The 18263-nt window shown below is 40.0% G+C and overlaps 4 protein-coding genes across 5 annotated transcripts; 3 read left to right on the plus strand and 1 right to left on the minus strand.

The window, feature by feature from the left end:
* Window positions 1-503: 503 nt before the first annotated feature.
* Window positions 504-1021, plus strand: LOC128263008 (aspartate and serine-rich protein-like). The gene is made up of 2 exons (XM_052997637.1): window positions 504-585; window positions 640-1021. Exon 2 carries the CDS (start codon window positions 683-685, stop codon window positions 1010-1012), a length of 330 nt encoding a protein of 109 aa, XP_052853597.1. The 5' UTR covers window positions 504-585; window positions 640-682; the 3' UTR covers window positions 1013-1021.
* A 3386-nt stretch (window positions 1022-4407) lies between these two features.
* On the minus strand, window positions 4408-5625 carry LOC128263001 (uncharacterized). Its single transcript, XM_052997631.1, has one exon. The coding sequence runs from the start codon at window positions 5521-5523 to the stop codon at window positions 4777-4779; it is 747 nt and encodes a 248-aa protein (XP_052853591.1). The 5' UTR covers window positions 5524-5625; the 3' UTR covers window positions 4408-4776.
* A 412-nt stretch (window positions 5626-6037) lies between these two features.
* On the plus strand, window positions 6038-7925 carry LOC128263006 (uncharacterized). Of its 2 annotated transcripts, XR_008268397.1 has the most exons (5): window positions 6038-6271; window positions 6328-6538; window positions 6948-7086; window positions 7151-7576; window positions 7780-7925. XR_008268397.1 is itself a non-coding variant. In XM_052997636.1 (4 exons), exons 2-4 carry the CDS (start codon window positions 6329-6331, stop codon window positions 7201-7203), a joined length of 402 nt encoding a protein of 133 aa, XP_052853596.1. In that variant the 5' UTR covers window positions 6038-6271; window position 6328; the 3' UTR covers window positions 7204-7742. The 2 variants fall into 2 exon arrangements, 1 of the variants encoding a protein (XP_052853596.1); XM_052997636.1 differs by lacking the exon at window positions 7780-7925 and having other exon boundaries at window positions 7151-7742.
* Window positions 7926-12520: 4595 nt separating this feature from the next.
* Window positions 12521-13969, plus strand: LOC128262999 (uncharacterized). The gene has a single exon (XM_052997628.1). The coding sequence runs from the start codon at window positions 12620-12622 to the stop codon at window positions 13832-13834; it is 1215 nt and encodes a 404-aa protein (XP_052853588.1). The 5' UTR covers window positions 12521-12619; the 3' UTR covers window positions 13835-13969.
* The last annotated feature ends 4294 nt before the right edge of the window (window positions 13970-18263 follow it).

Consider the following 18263-nt stretch of genomic DNA (forward strand, 5'->3'; position numbering starts at 1 on the left):
AGTTAAATGGATCAGGGGCCTTTCTAAAAAGCTGATACTATACACAAATTAGTTGAATATAATAATATTAAAATGTATATACACTAAAAATACCATTTCTGCCATGATTCTTGTCACTATATTTTGAATATAGAGTAATCTTATGCTTATTTTTTAACGGCCATTTTTTCTAAAATTTAGAAAAAGATTTCTATTACAAAAAATATTTTAAAGGCGTTGTAAATTAACAACAAGCATTGTTTTAGGGGACTAGCTAACCAGCTCCAAAAAATGCAAAACAAATAAACAAAACAAAGATCAGGCTCAAGGTCCCCATTGCCGATTAGAATTCAGATTTGTCAGTTTTGTGTTGAAATTGTGTCGTCTCATTCAGACGATTAATCGAACTACGCCCAGCAAAATCCGCTTGGGGTATATAGATTTCGACGGGAAACAACGAACATTAAAAACACAATCGTATTATTTATTACTTTGTTTTGGCGGCAGTCGCTGAAATCTTGCTATAAAAGCCCAGCCGCCCAGCGTCGAATTAGTTAGAACGCTTTCGACAGTGTAAACAATCAATCCACCAAAATGAAATTCTTCGTAAGTTTTCAAAAGCCTTCACAAGGATTTTGTCTCATCCTTCTCTCCCATTAGATTGTCTTCTTCGCCCTGATCGCTGTGGTCTTAGCCGGTGGTTATGGTCAGGAAGGACATGGCCACGGAGGACATAGCCAGCAAGGACATGGTCAGGGAGGACATGGAGGATTTGGACAAAATGGTCACGGTCAGCAAGGATTCGGACACGGCCAGCAAGGATTCGGACACGGCCAGGGCCAGCAAGGATTCGGACACGGCCAGCAAGGATTCGGACACGACGGACACGGCCAGCAAGGATTCGGACACGACGGACACGGCCAGCAAGGATTCGGTGGTGGACACGGAGGCAGCCATGGTCAGCAGGGTGGACATGGTCAGCAACATGGACGTTACTAAAAGAATCGGACAAATAAAATATACTGAAAACTAAAATTTTAAATGACTAGTGTTTTTTATGTACCTACGAAAACCGTTCCTTAAATCTTAGATAAAACATCGGCAAGATGTTAATAAAATATCAATCAGATATTAATCAAATATACTTCAACTATTAAAAAAAATTAGCAATCAATGAACAAATATCAATATCAATCGTCGAGACTTTTTAGCTCCTTAAATGGTGTTTTGTTGTGATTCACTCTTAGAAAATAACATCTGTAAAGAAAGCAAAGCAAAATTTAAAAATTAATCTCAATTTACAATTACAATTTTAATTTGAGAATCTTAAGATTTTTTCCGAGCTGTATGCATATTTCGAAGAACAAAATAATTTGAGATAATTTTGTGGAAAGTTATTTTCTTTACCCCGCCCATGTCTCATGCGTCACGAGTTCACCCCATCCGCTCCACCTTGTACAACAAGTTTCAACTTTGAACTTCTACAATCGATTCGATGTGCCCACTCATGGCTGCCCCAAGTGGTTTTTTGTACCAGGAACTGACATCACATTGTATGGTTTATGGTTTATGGTGTATGGTATATGGTATCTGGACGGAGGAGGAGGAGATCACAGCACGTGCAGGGAGTCAACAAGGCAGGCATACACACATATCGGGCTAATTAAGCAGACTTCAAATGAAAGCCAACAAAAGAAGAGATTCGATCGTGGGCCAAGCGACACCACCTGGAGCTGAATCTCGAGATGGAGATGGAGTTGGAACTGTAGGTGAAGCTGAAGCTGAAGCTAAAGAGGGTTTGTAGAGCACCCACAGAGATGGCGGGATTGCGGAGCACCCATGGCACGCGATAATCAATCAAAAGCCATTAAAGCCAAGCGTTTCAGCCGAGACAAAGACAATCGGTGCGGAGTAGAAAGCATTTCGCTGGAAAGAAAAGGCAGAGAAAATGCTCGGGGTGGGTGTGGCAAAATCAAATATGCGTCGAGACAAGTTAAAGATCAAAATCAAGATCAAACAGAGCACAAGATCAACTAGGGGGGAAGCAAAATAAAAAAATCAAAAAAAAAAAAAACAGTTGCAGTAGATGATTGACAGAATTAGAATAGGAAATCGTGAGCGGTGCGCGGGGGAGTCCCCTCTTAACGATTACGAGTATTATTAAATGACCCAATTGCGGCTAAACGGCATTTGGTTTGGCCCAAGAAAAAAGTGAATGGAGAAGAATGTCGCCTGTCTGGGCTTCGGATTCGGATTCGGTTTCAGTTCCAGCCACCTCCTCATTCTCCTCCTTCACTGGCCAAATGTCGCTCAGAGTTGGCAAATGCAAATTGAACCCCACCACCACATCGACTTCCCAGTGCAACTTTCTAAATGAAATTCCGATCGCACTAGGTTCACCACCCGCTCTCCCTCCCCCTCCTGCCCCCTTTGGAATCGCCCAGCTTTTCCGCTCATGTGTGCGCAAAATTAAAGAAATAATTTCGAGTAAAAATATACCAGCTGATTGTCACCTGGCAGGCAGGCACAAAATTAGAGCAAAGACTTCATGGCTCTGACTAAATCAAAGACTTGACATCTCGAGCTCCTTTCTAAAAACGTATTTGCTAAATTTAAATTTGCGTCTGCGCCTGAAGAAATTTCTATTACTCTACTTTGGTTAGAATCACTTAACTTTAAAAATCTTTAATATATACATTTTTAATTTTTATATAAGAAAGAATATAAATAAATATTTTGTAAAGCATTGACTATTTGTCGTTTACATTTTTGTTATTCAATCCGATAAAGATAAATCCCTTATGAAAGTAAAATAAAATATTACTCATTTTTTAGCTTGATAAAATAAATATGCCTTGATTACTAAAATCTTTTCTAAAATCTTCCAACCAATTTTTTCTACTCTTGTAGACGCTTTAACCATATTTCCTCTCAGTGTATAGTTTATCTACCAATTGTCCCCCCAGTGGGCTCAATTAGAGACGCATTCGCAAATTGTCTTGCACTTTTATTGTCACCACATCTTGGATTTGAGTGCGGTGGCATTTTGTCGCGACGCCTGCGACGACACTGTCTGGGTCCCATCATCAGTCACTCGTGGACACTCCAGGTCCAGGTAATTGCCCCCGACATGGTCCGCCGGAGTAAGCCCCTGCCACTTGTAGGCATTTTGTTTGACTTGGATTATCGCTAAGTGCATGGGTTTAACATTCCGCGGATGTCCAGCTAAACGACGGATTAAGCGGCACCACTTGTTGGGTGTTGTTCGGTGCGATCCCGACCTTGCATTACAAGGAATTATTGGGAGCAGGCTGTGGGCAATGGGAAGAGGGACCACTCTTAAGTCAATTGCAATTTTTCATGTTGATTTACAACATTTTGAAATTGTTTATACCAATTTTACATTAATACAAAAATTCAGCAAGCTGCACATTTTTAGTTCTTAGTTAAAAAGCATTTAAAAACAAAAAACAAAAAAAAATTGATATATATGTATATATTATTTAAAAAGAAAGTATTAAGTTATAGTAAAATTGATCATCCTAACAAAGAAATGAAAGATATATACATACAATTCGCTTTGTCTAAGTTCAAATATCATTGCTATTGTATTTATACTATTTACAATTTATTTCTACTTTTCATCAAAGATAACTTATTCTAACCTTTCTCCGCTGACTTTAAATTAAAAGCGAGTTATTATGCTCTCCTTTGGCGGAGCACAAACAGTTTAAGGCCAATCTATTCGGCGCATTTCACACTCATGATCCCCGTAAACGGAGTACCCGCATCCCATGCCAAGTGCCCATTAAGCCGCATATATAAATCACCATTAATTTGACAGTGGATTTTTACATAACTCAGGCCAACAGGTGAAAGCGAAAAGCGCACAGCTGCCGGAGGACAGTGGAGAGATCATGGAGTGTCATGGAAAACTCGCCACTTGCACTCGTGGAAATTGACTGGTCGGTTCCTCTTGCCCCCCCCCTTGGTATGCAAAATCGAATTGTGTGCTAATATTTGGCCAAAATGCAAAGAGCCCGCGGTTATTGCCGCGCCACGAACATGACGAAGTGACTCCAGATGGGGGGAAGTTTTCAATGTTGCCGCTGCAGTAATAAAAATCATTACTTTCAAGCCTAAATTGGCAAATGTTGGCCGAGGGAGGTTGAGGATGCGGGAATTTTGCCTGATCGACATGCAATGTCAGGGAAATTGCTGTCAAATGGTAAAAGTTGTGCTCAACACTAAGAAAAATAATGGAAATATTTCCAAAAATTCTGTTTAAAGCTACAATGTTTTTTACTTTCAATGGTGTCAATTTCAATTGCTTAAAAATTCTATTTTCAATTCTATGGCAATTTTAAGTCAGCCAAAAACGTATTTCTATAATATAAACTTTGCAAGCATTTATTTAAGAATTTTATTTATTAAATTTTGTAATAATTTTGCCATTAGAGTTTAAGTAATATTGCTGAAATCGTTCTTTTGGTGAATGAAACTCGTTTCGATAGAGCTAATTTGACAAAGAACCAACCGGATTAGAACTGGGATTGAACCCGCTACCATCTTTCCAGAGAGATGCCACAAAAGAAAGCTCACACGACATTTGATACGATCAATAGCAATGGGGGAAAACGGAGCCGTTAAAAACACGGCTTTTGTTTTAGCCCTCAACGCAGACAAGATGTCCCAGCTAAAAGCTTTTCCCGAAAAATTCCAGACCCCGATCCCCACGCCACATGACAGCCACTATTTCTCAACTCGCTTCGCGGCAAATAAAGAGATCTTTCACTTTCACCGACGACGCACATTCTTGGGGCGCCGATCCATGGAGGAACCATTCAGGAAGGCAGCCGCTTTGAAATCCCGCTTCCAGTCCTCATCCGTGTACTCATGCCGCCAACGATCACCATAGCCGACCAAATAGGAGTTAATTTCCCTTCGCTGGTTTAAAAACAATGAGGTGCGAGATTTGGGCAAGACGAGCATGTTGACCAGGTGCATCTGCATGCCATAGTAGAACTCCTTCTCCGACTTCTTATTCTGCACTGACTTAGCTGCTGGACTGGGAAGGATGCTCAAATCGGAACTGGGCTGGCTGCAAAGTGTGATTGTGAATTTGGAGGACTGTTCTTTTCTGAGCTGGTCATTTTGTTCTATTTGGATGGGCATCCAGGGCTGCAAGGTGCGCATGCCATCCGCCAAATTGTCCAAGCAAGTCTCCATACTGGTCAGAAGAGAGCTCGGCGTCAGTTTGTCATTTAAATGGAGTGATTTGGTGCCTTCTTTATACTTGGCCAGGGCTTTGGCTAGTTCTTCACTAATTTCCTTTTTTACTTTCTTCTTTTGTGGCCTCGGCTTGGATTTGGAAAAGAAAGTATTTGAAACTGTGGGTGTCATCACGGTGCGCCGTTCTATATCCTTCTCTAGAAGTTCCCCTGAAGGTGTTCGATACTCATTTGCATGGGTCTTTATGTCCTCGATCAGATCCGATGAGAGGGGTACAAGGCGCTGGCTACGCTCTGGTTCCACGGCCAACATCTTTCTGAATTTATACCTAATACTTTTAATTTTGATACAAACAAGGGGCCAAAATAAATGGAACTCTATCTGGATCCACAAATGTATATATTCATAACGTCATTTTTGATTGGAAAAAGTGGAGATACAGATTTAAGTCTTTAAAAAAGGTTTGAGAGAAAATCTGCATTTTGTTATTATATATGGATTTTTTTTTTTGCTTTGTTCTTATAATTTTAAAATTTTAATATATAAGCTGCAACGATTGGTAAATCTAAAACCTCTTAAGTTCCTATTTAAAGTTTAAATTTTTGGGTCGTTTAAACAAAAAAAGATAAAATCAGAACTTTATTTGAAACACAGAAAATTGTAAAGCTTATATTTTCTTTTGGTTTCTTGTGTCAACTAATATTAAAATTTAAATATGTTAACTACAACGATTGGTAATTTTAGAACGTCTAAAGTTCCGATTACAAATTAAAATTTCCTAATTTGAAACCATTTTTGTGATAGTTAAGTTATCGTTTTAAAAAGCAGCTTTTAATATGTTGTCAAAGTTTTTTTCAAATAAATTTAAATCGTGTGTACAGAAGACACTAGGATAAGTCCCGGTTTCACATCCGCATTTATCCCTTTTTTTTCCAAACTGATTAGAAAGGTTTCCTTTCGAAAAATTGTCAAGTGAGGTAGTGAACTCGAAATCCATACGACAGAAATGGATCTGAGCCGTTTAGAAAGAGTTTACAGCGAGAGGACGTCAATTTGTCACGTACGTGTTAAATTGTAAACAAAGCACTCTTCTTAATAAATTAATTTCGATTTCAGGATGCCAATATTGAAAAAGTTCTGCTTTTGTTTTAGTCTACGAACCGGTGCCCTCATAATTGCCTATTCAAGTCTCTTTATCGATATAACAGATGCGTTATTGACGATGTATACTAAAGAGAAATTGTGCTTTGAAGTGCTGATCATCATGATTATATCCACTATCTGGAATATCGTTTCCGATATGGTACTGATGACTGCAATCTACCGGGTGAGATAAAAAAAAACTAATTATCATAATTTGTTAAATTTATTAAAATAGCTTCGTTTTAAAATGCCTATCTAAGTACGTATATTTTGTACCTTAAAAATAATTAGCCAAAGTCTAGTTTCGTGAATTTCTTCAGCGAAAACTACTGAACTTTTTTAAACGATCAATAAATTATCTAAAAAACATATATAGTATTAAATACTTTTATATACATGCAATTTCCTATATATTTTACTTGAATAATTTGAATAATGATGTTCAAAGATATTACGAGAAGTAACTTTAGCATTTTGAAAACCATTTTATTGTCTAAGAAACCTAAGAGCAAAATGCATAAAAAAATAAATATAAAAATTAAATATTTAATTGAAATACTTGCTTTTTATCTGAGCGTAGTACCTTTTTGCAGCAAAATCCCAACCTGCTGCCCGTGCACCTGGTGACTTGTCTGGGTAGCCTGATCCTTCGAATGATCAGTCACATGCTGACCGCCGCCGTCGCTGAGCCGGACTATTTAATGGTGGCCTATGCGTTCTTCATGATGGGCTGTAAGTGTTTACGTCAAGTGATGGTCTCCTCCTCCTCCTCATCCCGATCCCTGATCCCTTGCAGATATAGCCGCGGATGTGTTGATCGTGCTGAGCTACTACCATTCGGAGGTTTAGTGGACCGCTCCGATTACCCATTAACCCAGGCGGCCGAGCGCGCAGCATGCAGCGATTAGGCGCGAAAATTTATTTGGAAAATGTTGCGCAACCGGGCCGGGGCATAAATCGTGGCCAATTGTCACCAGCAACCAGGATTGGCAACCGAACTCCAGCGACCTGCGTTTAATTATCGCCCCGCCAGCGCCCGGCGAGCTACATGCGTGCTAATTGACCAGGCTGAGGTCCAGCTACAGCTTTAGCTTTAGCTTCAGCTTCAGCTCCAATCCGAATCCGAATCCGAATCCGAGTCCCAGTTGCAGTCCAAATGTCCAAATGATAACCGCGACGATGAAAACGCATGCTGAGCCAAATGAAAATTATGTTGCAATCGGTGAGCTTGCTGCCCGCTGGCTGGTCACTGAACCGCGCTTTGCACCACCATCCATCCACGGGGCTTAATTAATTTCCTTGATTAATTGAAAGTGCGCCTTGCTCGCCGTATTTACGTTTTTTTCTTACTTGTTTTTTTTTCCTTTTTCCTTTTTATTTTTGCTTTTTGGTTTTTTTGGGCCACGGTGCGTATTATTTTGGCAGTGCAAAGTTGAAGGCAATAAGAAAAATCGCCCCGGATTCGATTCGGTAGTATGTTATGGGCGTTGCCCTGGCCAACCCTTGGCCATTACTCTTGGCCCGATTCCATGCCTTTCCTTTCCCTGAAATTGGCTGAAATTATGATCCCCTAGCCATTACTTCGGAATGCTCTGTAAAATACAAATACAATAGTTACTAATTATTATTAAGTTGTTTTCTAAGATATTTCGATTTATTGCAGCAAATAGAATCTTAAGCATATGTCTCTATATAAAACCATTTAGGTCGCTCAACAAAAGCAATTGCAATACATCAGCAGCGTATCGAAACCATAATCTTTGACCTTGTCAACCCAATGAGAGCAGCAAGTACATCAAGATAAATGAAGCCTCAATTGCGGATTCAGCATCGGACCAACTAACATCCATCATTATGGCCATCCAGTTTTATGGCCAAACAATAGAACCCGAATGAACAGCAAGTCAATTTCGAGGGGCAACAAAGTTGCATTGCATTGCCAGTTGCAACGTTCACCGAATATTCACTGATTTCATAAAATATTACGATAAATGTCGCTTTCAACATTTATAAGCCAGAAGGATTTTAATACTTTATTGCTTATAACCGCAAAGCGACAGTAAATGCTTCTGCTTAAAGAAACAAAATGCAATCGCATCGCAGGGAATCGAATCGACTCGAAAATAAGGAAAACAAGAAAAATGAATTGTCTTCATTTTGTAATTTAATGGTATTTTATTGAATTTCTGATGGGCATGGGCATGGGCATGGGCATGGGCAGGGACAAGGCGGATTGCCCCCATCCTTGGCTGGTGGATCGGCATCGGAATCGGGATCCCATCCGATCCACGATCCGATCTCTCTCAGCCTGTTGACATTTAAAATATGGCCGCGTGTCAATGCGACTGCCCTACGCCCATTTTTAAGTCAGGTTTACATTTCGATTTCGATTTCGGTTTCGATTTTTAATTCGCCACTTGGCCGAAATCCCAGCGTAAATTCAATTTGAAGGTCCGAAGGCCTGCAGAAAAATGTGCTTTCACTTGACCCGCAATGCTGCGTAAATAAATTTTATCGCTACGCTGACACGTGCGCGTAATATTTCATTAAATTTCAACTGCAGCGAAAATCAAAAAGTAAAAAGTAAAAATAAATATAATTGCGTTCGGTTCAAAACGGCAGCATAAACAAATCGGCGATTGCATCGTAACTTCGTTTTCAATTTGGCAAGTTTGACACTTGGCCAGTTAGTAAGTGTATCCCCACATTCCCCGCCAGGCATTCCGCGTGTACATTGTCCAGAGTGTCCAGAGTGCCACCTACGTTGGCCAACTTTAGTCCAGCTCCCAATGAGGACTACCTACCTGTCGTGGCATAGTGCCAATGCCGCCTGCCATTCACTTGCCGGCAGTGCGTGCTGCCGTTGCTCCTGATTGCAAATGCCAATTGTTGGCGAACCAACACCGTGCCAATGTTTATGATGGCCCATAGTTTGTTTGCCCATGGCTAGCTCATAAAGTTGGCCCAGTATGGAAAAGGCTAACTAATTACTGAAGTAGACCAGAAAAATGTGATTTAAATGTTACCATTAAACACCAATTAGAATATAGTTTGTGAAATTTTTATGCACTGATAATGAAATGGTATGGTAAATATAAATTAATGGCTAATAAATGTTCAAAATTATGTTCTTGATATTTTAAATAGAGATCAAACTTTATAATATTAAATAATGATTTAATTTTAAAATATTTTAGTTCACATTTTTCCAAAAGCAATGAAAATTTCTGCCCACAATTAGTGCAACTTTGAGAGTTTTAGTAATTTTTGCAATTAAGCTTGATGGTCGTAAAAAATATACCTTTACTTGGCTAAACGAACGCCCACAAAGACGAGCTAAGTCTCAAGAGTGATCTACGCCTATTGTGAATAATTTTTAAAGACTGCCAAGAACCTCATAAACATATGGCCATTATGCTGAACGCTTTGGCTAATGGCCCGCCTGCCACTAAGCCCACTGAAGCGTGGAATATGTACACATGTTTTTTGGGCTCTTCCCGGACCAAAGCAGCAGCAGTTTCCGATGAGCTCGTAAAACTCACCAGGCTGTGGGACGTCGACTGCTCCCAGAGCCCCGTTCGGTGCTTAGTGATGTCTAAGATGCATCTACAAGTGCTGCTCCCGCTGGTCATTAGGCGCAATGGCGGCACGCACCCGGCGGAGCTCGGAGCAGGGTCATTTGTGGCGACGAATGGGGCGTCACTTAAGCCGATGCTAATTTCCATAATGCACGCCTTGATGGCGGCCAACAGGTCCCGATCCCAACTGCGGTTTGTTCACTCTGCAAATAAACAGTGGGGGAAAGAATAATGGGTCTAGTTGTTGGGCTTAAAAAATATAGAAACTTACCCATTTCAGAGGCCTATTAATTATGTTACATATTAGATTCTTAACAAAATTTTTTAAAAATATTTAAAGCTTCCAACGTATATCCACAGCATTTATATAAATATTTAAGAGTAAATTGTGCTATTATTTCACCCACAATCGTACATTCGATGCATATAATGAATGACTTGGTAAGCTAGGAAGTTTTGCTTAAGGAATGACCAAGTGACACGTCAAGTGCGGGAGGGTAACACTCTGAAATATATATAAAATGAGTATTCCGCAATCAAATGAAAGCCAAAATCCAATTTAAGATCACCTTCAGTTGACACCTCTCGGCGATCAACGCTGCGGCCTAGAACTCCACTTGCTCTGGCCATGGCCCTGGCGATTTAATGGCTTCGCAATTGGCCTGACCCATACCCATCTTGGCCAACCGTGGACTGGAGATCGGGGAGCTGGAGCGGACCAAGCAGCTTTTGACGCTATCCCCAGCAACATGAGTATGATTTATTGTAGTTTATGTGGCCGGAGCAGCTTCTGCCCGCAGTTCGTGATGGCTTTTCTTGGCTTCGTTAGTCGCGGTCCTGCGAGCTTCTATACCCTTTCTTGGGGCGTATTTTGATTACATTCTTGATCAAGAATATCATGTTTCTAGATAGAAATGGTATATTAAATAAATGGATTGGTATGTTAATAGTCTAAAATACATTCTTTGAGGGCTAGATATGTTGTCTTAGTTTTTTTTATGTATTATATACTATATTAAATATAATTATAATAATATAATCACTGAATAAAACGTTTAAATATTTTTGTGTTATTAGAACAAAGTCAAGAGGGGTTTACATCTATTTTTTTAAATTAATGGGTGCTCCGTATTAAGTTTATGAGCGAATATTACTATAGTCTTTAGGTTTATATTATAAAATATATATGTATACAAGTTTTTAGTAATTTAATACATAAATAATACACATAAACATTTATTTTTTATAGGAACAAAACCAAAAGGGACTTTACACCAATATTTTAAGAAACTGGGGTACTACTTATTAAGTTTATACGTGGATATCGCTATAGTTTTTAGGTTTGGTGTTTAAAAAGGTCAGGGTTTAATTTATTTTAAAGAGTATTACGAGCTTCGGTTGTGAAATCTCTACAGCTTTTCGTTTGTGGATCCTGCACTTGGCCGTGCTTATGTGTATCATTTTTCTTGGCCAGCGGCTGGGATTCTACGTTATTGTATTTTTATATTATTTGTGCTTAATTTGCGGAGCACCATGCACCTGACTCCGCGAGTGTTGTGACTTTTGTGGCCGCTGGACAAGTTCGTTGATTTGCGGCAGGCAAATGACCATTTGCTGCTCAACCTTTTTGTGGGCAGGAGCACTTGGGCTATTAGCCCGATCTTCATCCGCCTCCTCGTGGTCTTCATACTCTTTTGGCGGCCTTTCCCTTTGTCAATTCCCAGAGACATTTGCCTGGCCAAAGAACGAGATTTATGTGAGTCGGGTGTCATTTTAAGTTAATGGGCTATGCTCCCCAACCAGTTATTTTTGCCTTCTTTTTTTATAGAAGAGACTTTTTTGTGCGTCTTAGCTTCTTATTTTTTCTATTTCTTCGCACAGTCTTAGCCTTTTTTTTTTCTTGTATTTTCTTCACCAGCTGCAGGTGGATTCACTTGAATTTATGACTTCGGCTTTTAAATTGCTTTATGGCAATTTCCGTGGCACCCACACAATGTCAGGCATTAATTTATCATTAAATCTAAAAAATCCGGTTTTGGTTAATTCTACATTATAATGAAAACTTCTGAGCATAAAAGAAGTTTACAATTTTTGTCACCAAATATTTGAAAGCTGCCCACTGTGCGGAAGACCGAGGTGCACTTAATCTGTCGCACAAATGAAATAGTTCCAAAATAATTGAACCCTATAAAAAAACATATGTATGTATAGTTTTTAACTTATAAAAACATTCCTTATTCTTTTGAGTTATTATTTTAAACTACTTTATTGTTTAACAATTGCAATTTGAAAGATGTTTGCAAAGCCTCAAGAACCTTATAGAAAAGTCTAATAAACTCCATCAATCCATTAATCCATTATTTAATATCACAAATAAACAACTGCACAAACACAATTAAACTATTTGTATGTCACTAAGAACTGTATTATCAACATTATTTAAATTAATTCAAGCACTTTATTTTGTTTTCACATAAATGCAAAAGACAACAATAACAATTGGTTATCGATTGTTTCGTCGAAGTTTTTTATTGACCATGCCAGTGTTGGTAAGCGTATTTTGTCATTATGGCGAGCGGTACTGTCAAACGACTTTTGTCATTAATCACATGTGGTTATTTTCTCAAATATCTGGACTTAAATTACGGATTACGTTGTGAATTATATATTCAAATCCTGAGTACACGATGAACCGCCACATTACCAAGATCTTGGATGAACAGCAGCGGGAGAAGGACAATTCCTCTAGTCCGCCGCTCTGCCAGCCCACATATTCCTCGCCAGAATCATCGCCGCCCACCAATGGATATCCTCCGGCCTTATATGTGGATGTGGTGAAGAACATGCCGAAGTTGGAGATCCCGACGCCACTCCCACCGCCTGAGCCCACTCCGCCGGAGTTCAGTCTCTTCCGGGAGGATTTTCCTGCCCTTCCAGGCACTGCCAGATCACCATCTAGCCCAAATTCGACAATTCCCGACGACTGGAAGACCTTGATGAGCGACGGCGAACCAGATGAGTTTAGCAAATTCCAGGACATTGTCATGTCCAGCGATACGAACAGCAGTACCAGCGATTTCAAGGGTCAGGAGTACCTGCCCCAGCTGTTCGGCTACGTCCCATCGCCCAATGTGAGCCTAATCTTTGGCCAGCAATTCCTCCACGAGGGCGTCCGTCAACGGGCATTGCGCAATGGCCACAAGAAGTCCCAGCCAAATGTCAATCCTCCGCCCGGCTTCGAGAAAGTCAAAATGTATGCCCGCCTGAATACCAACCACACGGGCATGCCATTCGGAGGGGTCAACTTCGAGCTGGAATCCCCTCTGTACGACAGGATGTGGAGGATGGAGAACTCGCCACGTTCTGCTGCTGTCGAAGGATCCTTTGGCATGCTGGGATTGGCCGGCAAATTGGAATCGCTGCAGCGAAATCCTCTAAAAAAGCCCAATTTGTTCGCCGATGATGTGCAGCACAATGTGGAGGCCGGAGAAAGCAGCTGGTTGTACTTTTCCGGAGCACGTGATGACTGCAATGTGCCATTGAACTATAGGATGGCTGGGAAATTGGGTCTGCCACAGCCCAAAACGGGGCAGATGCATTCGGAGCTGCTGTTTTTCTTCTTTTACATGTACACCGGCGACATGATGCAGTTGCTCGCGGCGGCGGAACTGGCGGAACGGGGCTGGCGCTACCACACACACGAGCGTATCTGGATCAAAAGGCAGGCGGACAATCCCAACTACTCGTACCATGGCTTCCAGGAGTCCGGCGAATACAACTACTTCAACATGTGCCAGTGGAAGGTCCTCAGGCGTCACTTTCAGCTGGATCCCGACCAGTTGGAGCGGACGCTGACCAAGATGGAGCTGTACGAGATGCACGGCTACCATCCGCAGATGTAGATGTAGCCTTCAGACGGATGACAATCCTGCCTAGTCGTTGACCCACTTCCCAGGGACTCAGTGGGCTTTCAATTAAACAACCAAAGCTGTAAACACATTTTAAACCAAATAAGAAGTTTTCTTGAAAAGAGGTAAGCGTTTTATTAATTTGGCGTGATGGTGAATGGCGAACATATGCAAAAAACTGGCACTAATTCTAGAAAAGGTGTTTCTTATCATAAGAATATATAGCGGATTATCAGAATAAAATAAACAAGAAAGGAAGCAAACTTAGACAAGTCGAAGTTTACACACCTCTGGAACTATTGAAAAATTAAATATTCCTTAAATTCACTATACATCGATATACGCATTAAACTTTGAACTTTAAAAACAGCTTAGTTATACTTTTTTTACATTTATTTTTCCGATTATTCCTTTGAGAGCTATATTTCACCCGATCCAGCTTAAGTTGATGGTTTTTGGGCTCTCTTTTTAAGCCTAGCTAGCATTTTTTTTTGTCGAAATAATTAAAAAATATATTTTTTTCTTAAACATGTTGTATTATTTTTGTGGCTTATATTAAATCTGTTTTTTTTAGCCCAATGAAAAATGAAAAGTGTATGTGTAACGCAAAGCAGTTATCTCTAAATAGTAGTTTTATCTATTACCATAATTTTTGCTTACCAAATATACATGAGCAAATAAAAATGTATTTAAAAAGCGCTCTATCTCGAAAATTAACCGGCAGATCGCAAGTTTAGCGGACGACCACTACCTTTAGCTACCAGCAACATTGTCACCTTGCGGCTACTTCCAACTGACCCACCGCCGAAAATCTAAGCAACCACACCCTGGAAAATGCCTTCGCACCACATAGCACAAAAAACAAAAACCACTGAGCATTGAGCATTGAGCATTGAGCATTGAGCATTGAGCACTGAGCACTGAGCACCACCTCTTAGCCAAGCCCCAAAGATACGAGGAAAATCGCAGCGCTCATTAGCAAAATGGAGCAGCAGCGGCAGACGGACAGTTGGACATTTGGACATACGGAGTCGCAGCTTTCCGCCCAGGCACGATCTCTTTGGCCAAGTGTCGCCGTCATTTAGCCCGCTAATTGCCACGTAAATTTGCAACCATTTTTGGCAGCTCATTAAATTTATTATTAAAACAAAAGCCAGCGTCGGAGCCAAGTTAATTGCCATCAAATTGACATGCGAGCCAGCCGGAGACGGACGACAACACCCGCCTGGAATGGCAGCTTGGGATTTGAGACTTGGGATTCGGACTCGCAACTCTGCGCATGCGTATTAATTGCCATGGAAACTTCATAATTTCATGTGGAAAAATGTGAACGTTAGGCGTGCTCGGCAACAACAACAAGCCAAAGCCAAAACCAATATATAAGCAACCACAAGTACAATGTGTAATTTAAGCGAGGGAGACTTAAAAGATTGGAGTGGTGGAGCCAGGTTTTTGGATCGGTCCACTTGGCGGCTTATTTATGGCACGGCGAAGTTTGATTGAAATGTGTTGTCTGTGAAATTGACAACTTGGGTGAGATTTGCACGGCTTACAGCTGGATCGGTCTCGGGTTTGGATTCGCTATTCGGTTTCGCTTTCGGCTTGGTGGGGCACTCAGAGAAGTTAGTCCAAACTATTACATTTTAGATAGACCATTTAAATTGAACACAAATGTTTAAAAAAAAATTATTGCTAAACAAAATAGTCTGAATGCCTGAGCTTGGTCGAAAAAACCAAATTTGCCTTACTACATTTTTATTTGTTTGGAAGTATACAAATGTATATATATATTCAGAAAATTATCAAACGCAGATATAAGATGTGCATTAATGGAAAAATTTAAATAGTATGCAAATTAAATGACACAGAACAATTATATGTTCTATAAACATTATTAAAACCCACTGTCATTGAAATTTCAAAGATTGTATTTTTTAGAGACTAAATCGGTATTTCCATTAAATCTTCTTTTTCCTAATTTCTGCATTAAAGTATAACAATTTTATTTACTGTTTTTTTCCAACAGTAAAATATTAATATTTATATATTTATCTCTTATGAAAATCAAATCAAAAATCATAACTAAATATATATTTTTTTATACTTATTTTAAATCAGCAATTATCCCATTAAATCGAATGCAATTGCTTTAAAAATTATGAAAAGTCTAGGGCATTTTAAGCTTTTTTTGCAGTGTGGCTTTCTGGAGCCAATTAAGCATGAATCATGCCCGAAAGACTCGTGGCAGGAGCGTTGTGCAACGATCGCTCTGATTAATAAGCCGCCCGCACATGGACAGGAGTAGGCCGGGAATTAACCCCGAATCGGGACCCGATGTACTCGAGGTGCGAGCATAATCGCGAGCCATATAACCCCGGCGCACGCATGCGCAACTGCGGCAATTACCGTTAGTTAACCGGGCGGAGGAGCGAGTAGGGTGTCAGGTAGGGTGTCGACACGGTCGTAACTTGCAATCAACTTAAGATGACAGGGGAAATGAAGCATTGACGCCTCGCACGTACCACATAGAAGCCGGGAAGGAAGCCGCCGAGGCCGAGGAAAGTGCATCGAGGCAACCATATACCCATATCCCCGGCACATCCAATGGTCCACTGGTGGGCTGGCAAAATAAAAATAAATACGAAAAGGCTCTGCTGCAATCAGGTTTGTTTCTCCTTCTTTGCTCGTCCACACCGCGAGTGGGTACCAAATTAGACACATTTTATTATTAAAATCCACTTGTGTTGAAATAAAACACGACTTTCTGTGTCGCACATAATGAAAATATATGGCAAGTTAATGCCAGCATTTATTTATCAGCACGACTGCACAGTGGGAAGATGGACCTTGGGTGGGAAACTATTTGTTGATGAGGTTCGTTAAATCTTTTCTTTTTCAAATCACTGCTTTTGAAACATTTGTTGTATTTATACTTTAAGGAATTGAAGCAATATTATTATATAAAACCAAATGTTTTCAAATAAAACACTACTTTCTGTATCGCACATAATATCAGTCTATTTGTAAGATAATCTAAATTCTGTTTTCCGAAAAGAAATTAAACTTTTATCTTGAGGATAAAATATGTTTAGATTTTTTCTAGCTCATTCACTCTTCTTATTTACTTTGTTTTTAAACCTTTATTGTATTGCTACTTCACAGTATGTAACCAAATTAATTTGATTTAACTATGTATATATTTTAATTCCAAATGAATTTTGTCTTCCAGAAAACATGATATGATGAGTACCTAATGTGTTCTAATCTTTAAAGATCCATATTGAAACCACTGTTATCTACAACAATTTGAAGATCACCGTTCTGTTTTCGTGGTGGCTGCAATCTTAGAGCTCCGACTCCGACTTGGCAACAGCCTCTGGCGATGCAAGAACGGGGATCAATGAACGCTCTGATCAAGGATTTTGTCATCGGGGGAGCGAGCGCTTTCATTCAAGTCACGTAGCCGCGTCTTTATGCATATATCAATCCGGCAAAGAACCTATCCCAGCGATGCTAATTGCCGGAGCCAGAAGAGGCGTCTTCCTTTTGCCCAATGCTGCTGCTTGTTTGGCGAGGGCGAATTTGTAATTTTAATTACTGGCCGTCGAGGGAGAGCTCCACCATTGCCCATGATTTGCATGCGAAGATCGCGTCAGGTATATTTCGTTTTTGGCTGGTATTTGCTTATTTATTGATTTATCTTGCGGCTTTCGGCTTTTTTTCGGCGGCTGCTGCCAGCGGCCATTGGGTTCGTTGTCTCATTCATCAGAGACGTCTGACTGTCTGGCGACTTCGCTGGGCATTATGCCATAGCCATAGCCAGACCCATGGCTATACCCATAGCCATAGCCCTGGCAGGGAGTTCAAAGACACAACGGGACATTCAACCTGGATGGGGGGAAGCGACAAGGCCACGCCAACGACACCACGCTCCACACCCACGTGTGTCCAGCGACTGGGGAGTCGTTGACCAGGCGGGTTGACTGAACTGGAGCTTCAACACGCACTGGCAAAAACACTAGGAATCCGTTCTTCATTATTCCAATCTATAAAGTCATAAGTGTAGGTTATACCCAGTCATTGATCCAAAAGCAAAATCAAATTCAGAACGGCTGCTTGCATTGGAATATTGATTGGTCACAAAGTTATATAACAAACCAAAATCGATTTAAGCCTAGTAACTCTTTATTAAAATAATACTTGAATTTAGGCTTAATTAATTAATCAAAAATAGTTACTGAAAAAAGAATAATAATCTTTAGAAAGACTTTATAGATGAAAGACTAATCTTATAAACATTTCTTTATCCTACTAATTTGTTAAATCTTAATAATATTGCATATTATGTTACTTTTAAGAGTACCTATTAATTATTTTCTTATTAAAATTAAACATATAAATTAAAAAGTAAAGAAAAATTGTT

This window comes from Drosophila gunungcola, unplaced genomic scaffold (assembly GCF_025200985.1).
Source record: "Drosophila gunungcola strain Sukarami unplaced genomic scaffold, Dgunungcola_SK_2 000001F, whole genome shotgun sequence".
Lineage (NCBI taxonomy): Eukaryota > Metazoa > Arthropoda > Insecta > Diptera > Drosophilidae > Drosophila > Drosophila gunungcola.

Coding starts and splice junctions, on each gene's coding strand:
- LOC128262999 (XM_052997628.1), top strand. CDS start 12,620: ATGAACCGCCACATTACCAAGATCTTGGATGAACAGCAGCGGGAGAAG.
- LOC128263006 (XM_052997636.1), top strand. CDS start 6,329: ATGCCAATATTGAAAAAGTTCTGCTTTTGTTTTAGTCTACGAACCGGT. Junction 6,539..6,947: donor TGATGACTGCAATCTACCGG/GTGAGATAAAAA, acceptor ACCTTTTTGCAG/CAAAATCCCAACCTGCTGCC. Junction 7,087..7,150: donor TGCGTTCTTCATGATGGGCT/GTAAGTGTTTAC, acceptor GATCCCTTGCAG/ATATAGCCGCGGATGTGTTG.
- LOC128263001 (XM_052997631.1), bottom strand. CDS start 5,523: ATGTTGGCCGTGGAACCAGAGCGTAGCCAGCGCCTTGTACCCCTCTCA.
- LOC128263008 (XM_052997637.1), top strand. CDS start 683: ATGGTCAGGAAGGACATGGCCACGGAGGACATAGCCAGCAAGGACATG.